The sequence below is a fragment of the Carcharhinus amblyrhynchos genome, chromosome 9, assembly GCF_965287045.1.
Source record: "Carcharhinus amblyrhynchos chromosome 9, sCarAmb.v2.hapA, whole genome shotgun sequence".
Lineage (NCBI taxonomy): Eukaryota > Metazoa > Chordata > Chondrichthyes > Carcharhiniformes > Carcharhinidae > Carcharhinus > Carcharhinus amblyrhynchos.
The window spans coordinates 26,883,682-26,899,956 of NC_137332.1; the positions used below are offsets into that span (position 1 = coordinate 26,883,682).

At 41.8% G+C, this 16,275-nt stretch overlaps 1 protein-coding gene across 1 annotated transcript; it reads left to right on the top strand.

The window, feature by feature from the left end:
• Positions 1-13,181: 13,181 nt before the first annotated feature.
• Positions 13,182-16,109, top strand: LOC145348331 (transmembrane protein 61-like). The gene is made up of 3 exons (XM_080196536.1): positions 13,182-13,525; positions 14,495-14,497; positions 15,800-16,109. Exons 1-3 carry the CDS (start codon positions 13,182-13,184, stop codon positions 16,107-16,109), a joined length of 657 nt encoding a protein of 218 aa, XP_080052662.1.
• The last annotated feature ends 166 nt before the right edge of the window (positions 16,110-16,275 follow it).

The following is a 16,275-nucleotide window of genomic DNA, read 5'->3' on the forward strand; positions in this document are numbered from 1 at the left end:
TATGGCCCCTTTCCCAGGACTTTTTGGCCCTAGTGTGGTTTGTATATGAACACAGAGCGGGGGTTGGAAAATTGCAGCTTGATCTTTGTTTTCCTTTTATCAGCCAGAATACTAAACTAAGTTGTCATTTTTTTATAAGAAACCATTTTTCTTATTGCATCCAGTGACCCTTGAACTACAGGCCAGGGTGATGAATAACCTTAAATCTGATAGTCACTTTGTATCAGAAGATGAAGTTTGATTGATGTGCATGACTCTTGAAGGACGGCAGATAGGAAGACATCATCATGAGTAAACAAGTTGGATATTGCAAGGTCTGCATAGCCTTGCAGTGCCTATTAATAAGACTTGTTTTGAGAAAGGACTATACCAAACCTTGGAAGGCTGGAATGGAGCCATAAATCTGGCTTAAAGGGACTATGCTTCAAGGACTGACTGCTGCAGTTATAGTGCAACAGTCACCACTGAAAATGAAAATAAGGGCCAGGAACTGAGTGTCTGACCATACTGCCCATCTGTAAGATAATTCACTGACTTGGTAATGTATGTACAAGGGAATGGTAACATATATACCAATTTTCGGGAGCTGTCATGGAACAGACCAATTTCGGGTTATTGCTTGTGCTTTAGAAAAAAATCTGTCTACTTTCTTTTCTTCTTATATATGTATATATATATATAAAGTGCTTTCTCCTTTCAATAAAGCTATCTTTCTATTTTCTTTTATCTTATTTTATCAATTATAATTGTTATATCATTACTATTGTGACCTTTATTCAAAATGATTGCTTTAACACAATACTTGTCATAATCACTCATTCCTGTTATGTTCAGAGTATGGCCCCAAATCTAAGTGAGACTCCAGAAGAGACTCCCATGGCTCTTACAGTGAGATTCCCAACAGAGGGAATTTGCCACTGCAACACCAACAAAAGCATCCTGAAGATGGCAGCAATGCTCCCATTGATGCCCTTGACTTAGACCAAGGTGTTACAAAAGTCTGAGAATACATACCAACCGACTGAAGAACAGCTTCTTCCTTGGTGCCATCAGACTTTTGAATAGACCTATCATATATTAAGATAACAAAAACAGAAAATGCTGGAAAGTCTCAGCAGGTCTGACAGCATCTGTGGAGAGATGATCTTTCTCAACACTCTATCTGCAATTGCAACACCATGGCTGGTATTTTACCATGCTGCCTGCCACGGGAATCAGAGCTGGTGAGGAGCAGACAATGGAATGGTCTGTTGACCTTGGGTGGGATTTTAAAATTTTGGGTTTAACGAGGCTGTAAAATCCCACCCTATATCATGCACCCTCTCCTTTCCTTCTGCCCTATGTATTCTTTGAATGGTGTGTTTTGTCCCTATAGTGCACAAGAAACAATGCTTTTCACTGTATCCCACTAAGTGTGACAATAATAAACCAAATAAGGGAAAGCAGGTTGTTACAAGGCCCCATCTATCCACTGGTAGACCTTGTATCTTTTATTGACATTCTCTGGATCCTATCGTCACAATTGGATTGACAGTTTGTTCCAGTTCAATAGATTAGAGAGCATTATGCAGGCACCACAGTTTTAAACTGTACTGGGTTTGATGTCAGGAACCAGATATTTTCCCCGTGAATATTTGGAACATGCTGTTAGACCATGCAAGGCTAACAAGCTGCTGAAGTACTTCAGGCAAGAGCTGACTCTGTTTCATGCTGGGGCAGAGATTACCTAAGACAAAAACTGCGTACAGATTAAAATTCAGGGCAGATGTGATCGATTACCACCGGGAGAAGAATTCCTATATTTTTTCCCTGAAGTTATGTTCTTATGTTATGTTCTTAAGTTGGCCTGGTGAATTTATCTGATTTTATAGTGGCACAGTGATTTGTACTGTTGTCTCACCGCACCAGGGACCCAGGTTCAGTTCCTGGCTTGGATCCCTGTCTATTTGGAGTTTGCACATTCTCCACACGTCTGTGTGGGTTTCCTCCAGGTGCTCCGGTTTCCTCCCACAGTCCAAAGATGTGCAAGTTAGGTGGATTGGCCATAATTGGCCTCTGAGTGTCAGGAGGACTAGTTAGGGTAAATGCATAGGGTTATGGAGATTGGGCTTGGGTGGGATTGTGGTCAGTGCAGATATGACGGGCTGAAGGCCTCCTCTGCACTGTAGTATTCTATGATTTATACACCAAAGGGCTCACACAGTTTTGGATGGGCTGCAGAATCCACAAATAGTTTTGTGAGAAGGGTTGGCTAGACTACCTGTCCATCATTGATTGTATGTTCACATGTGGCCCTGGGAAGCGGAAGTAAGTAGGACGGCAGGAGGGAAAGCTACTGGGGACCCAGAAAGTCTATGAAAAGAGCCAAAACATTGGCAATGCAATGAGAAAAGGGTTAGCATCGGCACTGTCAACAGGATAAGTAGCAGAGAGCAACCATCATTTCACATTGAACATAGATTCCACAAAGTTGGCTGATGTGTCCTCTATTGTGACAGTGCTGCCTGAACAGAATTTGCACTGACTGTACCCATTACGTTTTATCATAATTAATATTCTGTACACTGCAAAATGGTGGAATAAGCTAACTTGTGTTTAAAAATCATCCCTAAAGCACTCTGAGTGAATAATTACTTCTGCTGCTGATAATACCTCTCCTCTCTGTAACTATTTGTAACAAACCCCACAGTGATTAGATCAGCAGTGAAAGTTAAGGAGTTTTTTTTGAAAAAGGATATTAAAATTCATCATAAGTTTTGATGACATGTTAAATGTTTAACCATCAGACTGCTGGCATTGAAGTGTGTCAGCTGATTCCTTAAGCTTACAGATCATTTACTGTGATACTTAACAAACATTAATGTTACAGCAATATAGCTTCCAAAATGTCATGAGTAGCTTAATTGTTGTAATGTTTTTCAATCTTGGGGAGATACAAAAGACAAGAACACGTCAAACAGGAGAAGAGTCTTCACTAAAATATGAAGGGTTGCATGATTTAAATTTAGATTCTGTTTAATTTGGGTCTAATTACTTGCTTCCAAATTGACCCACTAAAATGGTTGAGTTCAAATTAGACTCAACCGTAAGGCAAGGCAGGACTCTGAAAGAACAATTATATCAAAGTTTATTTAAGTTTCTAGACGATAGGGCTATTTACACCTGATTTTGTCTAGATGCCTGCTGAACCCATTACTGGGAAAGGTCGCATCTCGTCATTCCCTTTGAATGCTGGCTACTGCTTTTGCTAGGCAGGTTTATTTATACCTGTTGCAGGACAGATCGTATCTTATCATTCCTTGTAAAATCTTTGTTCCTGTTGTTACTAGGTAAATCCATAACACTGTCATTTAACTTTTACGTTTAGCCTCACGTTGAGAACATAAAATTATACAGGCCTATAGTTCAGATTAGAGCAATGCTGAGATACTTTGTCTTCACTGGTTAGCTTATTTATTGTTTTCACTACGGTCTGTCTAGTGTAGCTGTTGGGTCTTCTTGCTATCGGACACACAGGTATATCTGGTAATATTTAAAGATATCCTGGAGTAGATAACCTGTGAGAGGAAGTAAAAGTCAAGTTTCAAGTGAATTATTAAGGCTGCATTTATCTGTTAGTGTACTGATAAACACTGAGTAATCCAACTTGTTCAGTTATCATCGTACACCAGTCAAACTGAGGTAGCAGTCAGGTACAGACTTAAGCTGATCATTCAGGCTGAATGCAAGATCAGAACAGGTTAAAGCTGTTCTTGGGACATACATTGGTGTTTTACGTCTGCCGCTATCACCACTGGAGCCTCAGAGACAGTACCAGACAAGTGTGTCCTCCTGAAACGCTCCAGCTCTCAACAATCGGTGAGTCGTTTGCTTCAACGTAGTAAAAATAAAATAGACTCATCCATTCTTTAACATGCTTGATACCAGGACAGTGTTGCTTGATACTCACTGCTAGACACGGTAATTGGCTGAGTGCATGGTGTTCGCCCATGATGTGTCTGAGATTAGGATTGAGATGTAGGGATGCAGTGGGATTGTATCACTTCCTACAGTCTCTTGTCAATCTACTGTACTTCAGTATAGCACTTCTCGACATTCTCATGTTAATGTTATGTCAACTGCATTGTAAAGATTAGGGATAAACAAGTGGACGGTATTGATTAAGTATCTTCAGCACATATAAAAAGAGACTGCCTGACCAAACTGACCATAGGAAGAAGTATCACAACACCAGGTTAAAGTCCAAAAGGTTTATTTGGTAGCACAAACTTGTTGGTCTTTAACCTGGTGTTGTGAGATTTCTTATTGTGCTTATCCCTGTCCAATGCCAGCATCTCCACATCAAACTGACCATAAACAGGTTCAGGCAGTAGGTGGTTGGGGAGGTGGAGGGGTTGTTTGATCTAACTGCTTGCCCCTGTTCGGTGGCTAAATTTGCATCCAGGTGTCCCTGGAGAGACAGCACGCGCTGTCCAGTGGTACACTTGAGGTTTACCACGACCAGTGGGCACTGTACATGACTGAAATGCATCATCAGCCCTGGGAACAACATTTAAGTTTCCTTTAAATTTTTGTCTTTTGGTTGCAGTGCACCTTTAGGGGACTGAGAATTTGATAATTAGTTTATTTTTTTAAAAATAGCTTATAAAAAAAAAAGACTGCCTGGTCAAGGTGACCATGAACAGGTCCAGGGAGTAGGTGATTGAGATGGTTGCTGGACCTGATTGCCTGTCCCCTTTCTGCATTATGTCTGTGCTGGGTGTCCATGCAGAAGAATACATGGTGTCTGCCAGTATACTTGTGGCCTTCTGTGACCAATGTCACAGAGGGAGCTAGAGTGCTCCAATAGCCCTCAGAACAGCATTTTAATTTGATTCGATAAGTTTCCTTTAAGTTAAGCCCCTTGTTACAGTGATCCTTTAAAGGGCTACCACTTTAGTTTAATTTGTTTATTCACCCATTTGTTTATTATTGCACCAACAGAGTATAAGAAAAGATTGCCCCCAAAACAGTTTCAATTTAATTAGATAAGTTTATTTTTTTATTACGTTGCCCCTTCAAGAGACTACCACGTTCATTGAACTTGTCCGTTTGTTAATTAGTCTATTTTATTTGGGTAAATCAAAAAAAAGATATTCAAGGAAACTGCTTGGCTAAGATGAGAATAACCAGGTCCAGGCAGTGGGCGATTAATGTGCTTGTTTGATGACTCCAAAAATGTGCAGGTTAGGTTGATGGGCCATGTATCGGGGGACTAGCAGGGTAAAAATGAGGAGTTACAGGAATAGGGCCCAGGTGGGATTGTAGCCAGCGCAGACTTGATGGGCCAAATGGTCTCCTTGCACAGTAGGGATTCTATGACTGTCAACCGGCCTCTCTTCTGCAGTTATGTCTGTGCCCAGGTGTTCCTGCGTTCCTGCTAAAGGAGTACCTGATGCCTGTATGCTTGAGGACTTTTACAGCATGTGGACTCTGTGGGGACTCAAACACATTGTCAACCCCCAAAACAACATTTTAATTTAATTTTGAAATGTTTCCTTTGCAGTTTTGAAGGTTTTTTTTGGTTACAGTATCCCTTTAAAAGGCATGATCATAAATTAATTTTGTTTATTAATTAATTGATGCTTAAAACCGTATAAAAAAGAACTGCCTGATCGACGTCTGACCTTTCATGCCCAATGGGCACTGTGGAGATTGGGTGCTTCATTGACCCCTTTAATCACATTTTGGTTTGATGTTTTAAGTTTCCTTTGCAATACTGTTCCTTTTGCGGCAGTATCCCGTTAAGAAACTGCCTTTTGATTTTGTCCCTTTATTTGTTAATTTAGCTGAATTCATTTGTCCAAAATAAAAGAAACAGGTCTGGGCAACAGGTGGTTGAGGTGTCTGTTCGACTTGAGTCTCTGCAGTTACACCAATGCCCGGGTGACCCTGGAGAGGAGCTTGAGGCTTTCTGCAACCAACAGGTGCTGCAGAGGCTGGAGTGCATCATTAGCCCTGGCAATTAAATTCCTCTTTAATCATTTTCCTGTTTTTCTTCACAATTCCAGCTCTGGATGACTGTCTGTGTGGAGTTTGCACATTCTCCCTGTGTTTGCGTGGGTTTCTTCTGAGTGCTCCAGTTTCCTCCCATAGCCCAAAGATGTGTAAGTTAGGTGGATTGATCTTGCTAAATGACCCCATAGATGTGTAGGTTAGATGGATAAGCCACGGTAAATGTGTGGGGTGACAGGGATAGGGTGAGTGAGAAGGCCTGGGTAAGATACTCTGTCAGAGAGAGTTGGTGCAAACTCGATGGGCCAAATTGCCTCCTTCTACATTAGAGTGATTCCATGGATTCTACATGTAAGTGTCCCACTAGGGGCTGCCATTTTGTTAATTTATTTATTTGGTTACCTGATTTCTCAAAAGAGTATCAAAATGAGCTGCTGGGGCACTGGTTTGATAGTTAAGAGGCTGAAGTAAGTAGCGCTGCATTCTGTGAATAAACCCAACATCGAGAAAAGGATAAGTGTTTTGACTCATTCTTCACCATCTGTCTGGGATTCTTATTACAGCCCTTATTGTCTAATTCCATAGGAGTGGATGATAAATGGATAAAGGAATGGGTGTAGATCTTTAGAGACAATAAAACAGATATAAGGAGGCTGAAAAAATTAAGTGTGCCAATTAAATGATGCAAGTCCTATTTTATTTTTAGGTGTCTATAGTGTGGAATCAAACACAGAATTTGAATTAAAAACCATATGCCATGGGCCACCCATTCCTATTCTGTTTTGAAAACCGAGTCACATGCTTAATTTAAACAAAAGCGATGGTCTTCTGCTGTAGGCATCAATATCACAAACTATCAGAGCACAGAATAATGAAGATAGAATTGTACCCAGTCTCACTACACTATAAAGTGAAAATCCTAGCTAGGTCATCTCCTGAGGCATCTTATGAGCAAGAGACAGTTTAGTTTTATCATTTAATTATTTATTATTGTAAGTAGACTTACATTAACCATGCAATGAAGTTACTGTAAAAGTCATCCAGTTGCCACACTCTGGCACCTGTTTGATATACTAAGGGAACATTTAGTATGGCCAATACATCTAACCAACACATCTTTTGGACTGTGGAAACCAGAGCACCTAGAGGAAACCCAAGCAGACACAGGGAGAATGTGCAGACTCCGCACAGACAGTGACCCAAGTCAGGAATCGAGCCTGGGCCCCTGGCACTGTGAGGCAGCAGTGCTAACCATTGTGCTGTCCACTTTTTAAAATGATGGGAAGAACATAGAACACTACAGCACAAACAGGCCCTTCGGCCCACGAGTTGCGCCGATCACATCAACACCTACCAATCTATAGACCTATCTATAACCCCCAATCCCATTAAACCTCATATACTCATCCAGAAGTCTTTTAAAAGACCCCAGCGAGTTCGCCTCCACCACCACTGACAGCAGGCGATTCCATTCACTCACCACCCTCTGAGTGAAAAACTTACCCCTAACATCACTTCTGTACTTTCCTCCCCGCACCTTAAATCTGTGTCCTCTCGTAGCGACCATTTCAACCCGGGGAAATAGCCTCTGAGAATCCACCCTATCTATTCCTCTCAACATTTTATAAACTTCTATCAGGTCGCCTCTCAACCTTCATCTCTCCAGGGAAAAGAGTCCCAGCTCCCTCAACCTAACTTCATAAGGCATGCCTCCCAGTCCAGGCAACATCCTTGTAAATCTCCTCTGTACCCTTTCAATAGCTTCTACGTCTTTCCTATAGTGAGGCAACCAGAACTGCGCACAGTACTCCAAGTGAGGCCTGACAAGGGTCTTATAAAGTTGCAGCATTACCTCCCGATTCCTAAACTCAATCCCTCGATTAATGAAGGCCAGTACACCATACGCCTTCTTGACCACATCCTCCACCTGCGAGGCCGATTTAAGAGTCCTGTGGACCCGGACCCCAAGATCCTTCTGCTCTTCAACACTACTAAGACTCCTGCCCTTGATAGTGTACTCGTTCATTCCGTTGGTTCTGCCAAAATGGACGACTACATATTTATCCGCGTTGAAGTCCATCTGCCACTTCTCCGCCCAGTCCTGCATCCTATTTATGTCCTGCTGCAACTTTTGACATCCTTCCAGACCATCCACAACACCACCGACCTTCGTGTCATCAGCGAACTTACCCATCCCTCCACTTCCTCATCTAGGTCATTTATGAAAATGACAAACAGCAAGGGTCCTAGAACAGATCCCTGGGGCACTCCAGAAAAACCTGAAGAGAAAGCCAAAATGGATCGGTTTCTCACACACCAAAACCTGGATCAAAACATTAACAGTCTTCTGAGAGCAGGGATACTGTTTGTCATGCTAACTGCAAAATGTAACACAGTATGAGGGGAAGAGGCAATGGATGGGAAATATAAAAGATACAATCCTTTACAAAAGGGCTGGGCCAAAGATTACACCAGATGGAAGATGGAAGGCACAACAGTTAATGAATACATGGTCCATGAGATGTCCTGGAAAAGTTTTGATTGCCTGCAGGAATCAGTGAGGAATTTTCCAGAGCTTTTATCCCAGAGGTGGGGTTGGTTGTAAGAAGCCATTGGTCATATGGCATATTGTGGCCATATATACCTTAAAGAGGAAAACAACAGCTTAGGAAATAATGAAACACTGGATAGTTTGGCATTTAATTTGCGTTGCAGGTAGAATTTTGAAAAACACATGGCTTATCCAAATCAAGCCCCAAGACTTTCAAATAACAAAAAACACAGTAATTAATGCCATCATTCTTAATTCCTGTCAGCGTGACTTGAAGCAAAAGTAGGTCTTTAAAAATTAATTGAGCTGTTTTACACTTAGGCTACTGCCAGCTGGTGATCTATTTAAGAGTCAAATCTCTGGTAATTTGCTCGGTTAGTAATACATTTATACTATCCCTGGTCAGCTTGTAAGAGAATTTTATGTTACTTTGACATCTATTTAATCTCCAGAATGTGTTTTGATAGCAGAATTCATCTTGAAATGTTGCCTGTATAATAATAATCTCACTACTATCTCAAAAGGTAGTGGCTGCCATCCTAATTTTTTTTATGTTCGTTCATGGGATGTGGGCATTGCTGGCTGGACCAGCATTCATTGTCAATCCCTGAGGGCATTTAAGAGTCAACCACATTGCTGTGGTTCTAGTATAAGATGTAGGCCAGACCAGGTAAAGAAGGAAGATTTCCTTCCCTAAAGGACATTAGTAAATCAGATGGGTTTTAATGGCAATTGACAATTTTTCATGGTCATTGTTGGATTTTTAATTCCAGATTTTTATTGACTTCAAATTTCACTACCTGCTATGATGGGATTCAAACCCAGGTCCCCAGTGCATTACCCTGGGTCTTTAGCGTACTAATCCAGTGACTATGCCACTGCCTCCTTCATTTAGCAAAATGAAGAATTGGATTTATTGGTTTGTCTATGGTGGAGATTGAGTTTGATGCAGCTGTGAATTTCAAGCTGGATGGAATTGTACTTTAATTTCCCATTTCTTTCCCTGAAAATTATGGTCAATAAACATTCCCTGGTTATGAACATTTGCTGGATTCTGGGACCCTACTATGATTTCCCTACCAACTTCTCTTTATAACCATCAAATGTGGGCTGCATAAAAGTAGCTAAGGGCACCTGGATCCTAGATTGTTCCTCCTCTTCTCTCTAACTGTGAGGAAATATCTGATCTCCCACCAGTACTAGTGGGTAACAGAATGTTTAAATTAGCTCAACCAATCTCATACATAAAATGATGGGTACGGACTTATATTGTGTAATTCTATGACACATTACTGAGACATGGCACACTATGCTGTGTCTCAAATTAAAGCTGCTTCCTAACTTTCTTACATGCTGGTGGAACACATTTTGAGTTATAAGAACATGAGAACATAAGAACTAGGAGCAGGAGTAGGCCATTTGGCCCCTGGAGTCTGCTCTGCCATTCAATAAGATCACGGCTGATCTTTTCATGGACTCAGCTCCAGTTACTCGCCCACTCACCATAACCCTTAATTCCTTTACTGTTCAAAAATGTATCTATCCTTGCCTTAAAAGCATTCGTTGAGGTAGCCTCAGCGGCTTCACTGGGCAGGGAATTCCACAGATTCACAACCCTTTGTATGAAGAAGTTCCTCCTCAACTCAGTCCTAAACCTGGTCCCCTTTATTTTGAGGCCATGCCCCCTAGTTCTAGTTTCACACACCAGTGGAAACAACCTTCCTTCTTCTATCTTATCCATTCCCTTCATAATCTTATATGTTTCTACAAGATCTCCCCTCATTCTTTTGAATTCCAATGAGTGTAACCCCAGTCTACTCAGTCTTTCCTCATTAGCCAACTCTCTCAACTCCGGAATGAAACCAGTGAACGTCCTCTGCATCCCCTCCAGTGCCAATATAACCTTTCTCAAGTTGCAATATTTCCTCGTAGTTATCCTTTTCCATGTTCTGTGTGACAAGAGATGTTTATTTCAAATTCTTTTTCGGAATAAGAATAACTATTAGAATGATTAACATCCGGATAATTTGGTAAAACTCTGCAACTGGAAGGAAGAATGAAGGACAGAATTAAATTCTCGATAACGCCAGCTTTCATGTTTAATTTCCTGTTAGTATTGTGTTATACACAAAAGGAAACCGTCACATGTTTAATATAACAACATGAGCAAGTATTTATACCAATAACATGCTGGAACTATGCTCCTCAATGACTTTGGGTGAGGCTATGCATTTTTCCTCAACCGTTCTTTCTTTGCATTCATGGATTTATTCTGTTGATATCATTCATTCACTTTTTCCTTCCAGTTTTAGTTTCTTTCATTTTTCCCTTCTGGTTATTTGCTCCAATACCAGTTATTTCCACTTCACTCTGTTTTCATTTCTTTTCACGCTTCTGTTTGCTTGCTGTTCTTTCCTCTTTTTAGCCATACTTTTCCACGATTTGGATGCACTAATACTTTGATGAAAGAGAGTGTCAAGTAAAATGTGAAACAGGGGGACAGTTTGTTGACTCTGTGGAAGAGATGATGTTAAAGTGGGCGGCGTAGTGGCACATTGGTTAGCACTGCTGTCTCACAGTGCCAGGGATCTGGGTCCCATTCCCGGCTTGGCTGTCTGTGCGGAGTCTGCACATTCTCCCCGTGCCTGGGTGGGTTTCCTCCAGGTGTTCTGGTTTCCTTGCACGGTCAGAAAGACGTGGTGGTCACATGCATTGGCCACGCTAAATTCTCCCTCAGTGTACCCGAACAGGCGCCGGAGTGTGGAGATTTTCACAGTAGTTACTATAAGCCGACTTGTGGCACTAATAAATAAACTTAAATATTGATATCACTGGACTAGTAATCCAAAAGCCCAGCCTAATGGCATGGGTTATCATGGCAGTTGCTTGAAATTCAACTTAATTAATAAATCTTTAATGTTAAGCTAGCCTCAGTAATTGTGACCACAAAGTCAGCATTGTTGTAAAAACCCATCTGGTTCACTAATATCCTTTAGGGAAGAAAATTTGCTCTCCTGAACTGGACTGCCCTACATGTGACTCCAGACCCACAATAATGAGGTTGAGTCTGAAGTGCCCTCTGAAATGTTCCATTCAAGGGCAATTAGAGATGGACAACAAATGCTGGCTTTACCAGTGACATCCACAGCCCATGAAAGAATATAGAAAAAAGAAAGTCACTCACTTTGTGCTATCAACTATGTCAAATTTCAGCATCCTGGCCCCACCCCCTTCAAGATTTCTTTTTTCATTGAGCGTGTGTTGATGGTTAACATTACAAGATTCTCTACAACCTTGATAATGGTGGAGAGATGTCGGAGAAGAAATGACAGTGTCATAATCCGAGGAATCAAAGCCTCTTTCCAAGTTTTTTGGGTGCTATTGGAGGATGATTTTGAGCTCGATAGAGTCAATGGATTGAGTAGATGGAATTAAAGGTGGTAGTGCAGACTAGAGAGTGTGCAACTTCCATTATCAAAGACCCTGCCACACCCCCTCAGCATGGCCTTAATACCATGACCAATATGAGAACTGATCTAACAATGTCAGTCATGGATTGGCAGCACTGGAATATGTCTGATCTCATTTGTCCCAGTTCTTCTGTAAGGTAATGCATCTAGGAGGTGAAAGAACTCCTAAGAGGCTGGTGTCCCTTCACCAGATTTCCTTTATTTACAAATTTATCTTCATTCCCAAGGCTGCTTCAGGTACAAAGTCAGAATCCGGAGTGTCAATAGTCCTGACACTCAATATATATTCAGGTGAGACGCCCTGGTTAGGCAGGCAATTGTTACCTCAATCAGGGAGCTCATATTCCAAGAAGCAAACCTGATAGGTCTCGTTGAGGTCATTGTAGAGAACACTCTGAAGTCCAGTGCATAGATTACAGTAACCTGGGTTTCCAAGGAAGATACCTAGACTGATATAATGGCACAAGTTGATGAATCAACCTTCTTCTTTGCAGACCTGCCCTGGTTACTCACTGTGCTCATCTGAAAGGAAGAAACAGCTCCACGTGTAGCTGAAGCTCTACTAATGGCAGACTGCTGTTATTCACTAATAGTCTGACCCAGAGTTTACTGAGTGATTTTTGGAAGGCACAGAAAAGCCATGCCACTAGCATTTATCTCTGAGCCACCATGAAATTCCAGTCAGGCTGAGGGATAACTAGGGTCAAGTCACTCAATAATGAGTTCAACTGCCATCCCGCCATGAGCAGGCTGCATTAGATCCAGCCATTAGTCACTGTTGTAATATCTTACCACACAGCAAGTTTACACAAATGATAATCCATTAGTGTGATGTTGATGAAGAAATAACTGGTCAGTGCCCTCTGGATAACTTTCTTCCTCTCCTTTCAAATAGTGCTGGGGATCTTTTCAGTGTGGTTTCAAATGGCCTTTCCTAACTTCTATCCTTTTTATATTTTAAGGCCATTTCTAATAATGTTATCAAGTGGAATCCAATTATTTGATTTGATATCACCTTATGAAATCTGGGTTTCTGACTGATTAATCTGCCTCGGCATTGCAGCAATGAATTCTTCGACAGACTGATCCAGAACCTTCGAGGAAACTAATTTGTTGCAAGCTGGAGTTCTGGTTCCATTTAGCTTTGAGCTTTGTGACCAACATACATGGCATACGCCCGCATGCGCAACGGAGTCACCATTGGAGGGGCTGTGCTTCTCGTATCTGGCGCCATTTGTTTCGTGTGGTGGAACGATGAACAGCCAGATCTCACAGAAAGTCCAACAGCACCACCCGATGAGGAAGTGGTGGCAGCTATCCAGCAAACTTCGTTAAACCCCATGCTGAGATCAGTCAGTATTTTGTTCTGCCTGATTGGAGGATTCTTGCTTTTTTTTGGCCTGCTCTGGTCTGCAAAGGTAAATCGGCAAATGTCCAGGGGTTACAGGCATTGGAGTAGAACAACAGTTTATTTTAACACCATGGAATGGAGAGCAAAGTATCGGCAAAGGTAAGACAAACAGCAACTAGGTCCAATACACTGAATCCCAATTGGATTCATGGCCATGGTACGGGAGATACTGTTTTCCACCCCATGGACACTTATACAGAAATAATACTTTGAGCTATACTCCAGAATTCTACCACCACAGAATCGGAGCAGAAATGTCCATTGACGCTGTGCGGAAATTTCCGGTCTTGCTCGAGCAAGGTCGTAAAGTCCCATCCCTAATGTCTCTTTACTTGCCTTTTTGGGGGGTTTCTATTGGATAACTGCTCATGTTCAGAAAATGGCAGATAATTTCAAAAGTGAAGAAATGTTTGGGTTATTTTTTGAGGAGTTGTGAGAACACAGCACCAGGGATCTGGGTTCAATTGCAGTCTTGCCTGTGTGGAGTTCGCATGTTCCTTTCGTGTCTGCATGGGTTTCCTCTGGGTCCTCCGGTTAACTCCCACAGTCCAAAGATGTGTGTGTTAGACAGATTGGTCATGCTAAATTGCCCTCTGGTGTCCCAGGATATGTAGATTAGGGCGATTGGCAGGGTAAGTATGCGGGATTACAGGGATAGAGCATGAGTAAGATGCCCTGATGGAGAGTCCATGCAGACTTGATGGGCTGAATGGCCTCCTTCTGTACTGTAGGGATTCTATAATTCTATGGATTTTAAATGTCCCCAAAAAGTCAAAATAGTCAGACACCAGTGAGATTTTCTATAATGGTGAATAGTAAGCATGCCTTGGATACTGACAGACATGAGATACTAGGGCATGCTCACTTTTTTTCCATTTTGGCCCACAGTTTTCAGCAAGATCATTAGGCACCTACGTGTTAATGCTGAAGAATTGCCAGTCTGCTTTGATAATAAAAATGGCATTATATTGGTTTCCCAATACTAACACAGGTAGGAATCTGGATAAAAGCAAATTACTGCGGATGCTGGTATCTGAAACCAAAAGTGAAAATGCTGGAAAATCTCAGCAGGTCTGGCAGCATCTGTAAGGAGAGAAAAGGGCTGATGTTTTGAGTACAGATGACTCTTTGTCAAAGCTAGGGATCTGGGTTCGATTCCAGTCTTGGGTGACTGTCTGTGTGAAGTTTGCATGCTTTCTTCGTGTCTGTGTATGTTTCCTCTGGGCTAACTCCCACATCCAAAAGTATGCAGTTTAGATCAATTGGCAATGCTAAATTACTCTTTAGTGTCCCAAGATGTGTAGGTTAGGGCGATTAGCAGGGTAAATATGTGGGGTTACAGGGATAGGGCCTCGGTAGGATGTTCCGTTGGAGAGTTGGTGCAGACAAGAGCTTTGACAAAGGGTCATCTGGACTTGAAACACTAGCTGTTTTCTCTCCTTACAGATGCTGCCAGACCTGCTGAGATTTTCCAGCATTTTCTTTTTTCGTTATAGGTGGGAACTTATTCATTTTGAATAGGTTCAGATTGGCATTATAAAATTTAAAAAGGCAAAATACAGTCAAATGTGCAGTGAAAATAGTAATTTGAACTCCAATTATTAAAGCAGAAGCATCAATAGCAGACACATAACACCCTGAACTGGACACATATAAACATCTTTCACATGCACATACTCATAAACTATGCAGACCAACATGCCTGCACAATGTCATCCTCACATCCAAAACCACCCTCACCAACACATCCACACGAAGTCCCACATTTATATACATGGGAACATAGGAAAATGAGTAGGTGATTTAGCCCTTGATCCTTTTGTTCCATTCAATGTTAATCACAACTGATGTTCCAGTTTATTTATTCGTGTCACAAGTAGGTTTACATTAACACTGCAATGAAATTACTCTGAAAATCCCCTAGTCGCAACATTCCAACACCTGTTTGAGTACACTGAGGGAGAATTTAGCATGGCCAATGCACCTAACCAGCCTGACATTTGGACTGCGGGAGGAAACCGGAGCACCCAGAGGAAACCCACCCAGACACGGAGAGGACATGCAGACTCTGCACAGTCAGTGATCCAAGCTAGAAACTGAACCTGGGCCCCTAGCATTGTGAGGCAGCAGTGCTAACCACTGTGTCACCATGCCACCCTATGTGTGACCTATCTTCATATACTGTCTTTACTAAAATGCTCACAGACTGTCCACACTTAGACCACCACAGATTATGAATGTAAAATGTTGTAAACTGTATCATTTACTAGCATCATCACTTCAATTCCAGTAACAGCAAATGACCATCAAAATCTTTGTGGTGAAAACTCAATTTAATCTTTAACATTTGTTGGTGTTTCTCTTTTCTATTAGTCCTGACAACTTTCGAGTTCCATCATACAATGAGGCTCTCAGCTGCAGACCAGTGGTGATGGTACCATCCAGCAATCTTCTGATTCCACTACCAGCCAGAGACTCAGATCTTCCACCATCGTATGAAATGCTAACAAATGTTGGCAGAGTTCGACTGGCACCTTGTAAACGCAGTTTGTCCGATAGTGCACTATCACAGAGAGCGCCGACTCAGATTTTGAATCAGGAAGAGATGGTGGCAGGTTCTCTGACATCTGCTACCTACACGACCCCTCCACCCAGCTATGAGAATCTCCGCATGCATATTTGATAATCAATGTCTGGATGAGAGAGGACAAAACTCTCAGGTCTAAATTTTCCTCAGATTTGGGAAGTCTCCGCAGACTGTTAAAAATGGTGAACATGACTTAGGTGTGGAAATAGAACATAGAAACCTACAGTGCAGAAAGAGGCCCTTCAGTCCATCGAGTCTGCCT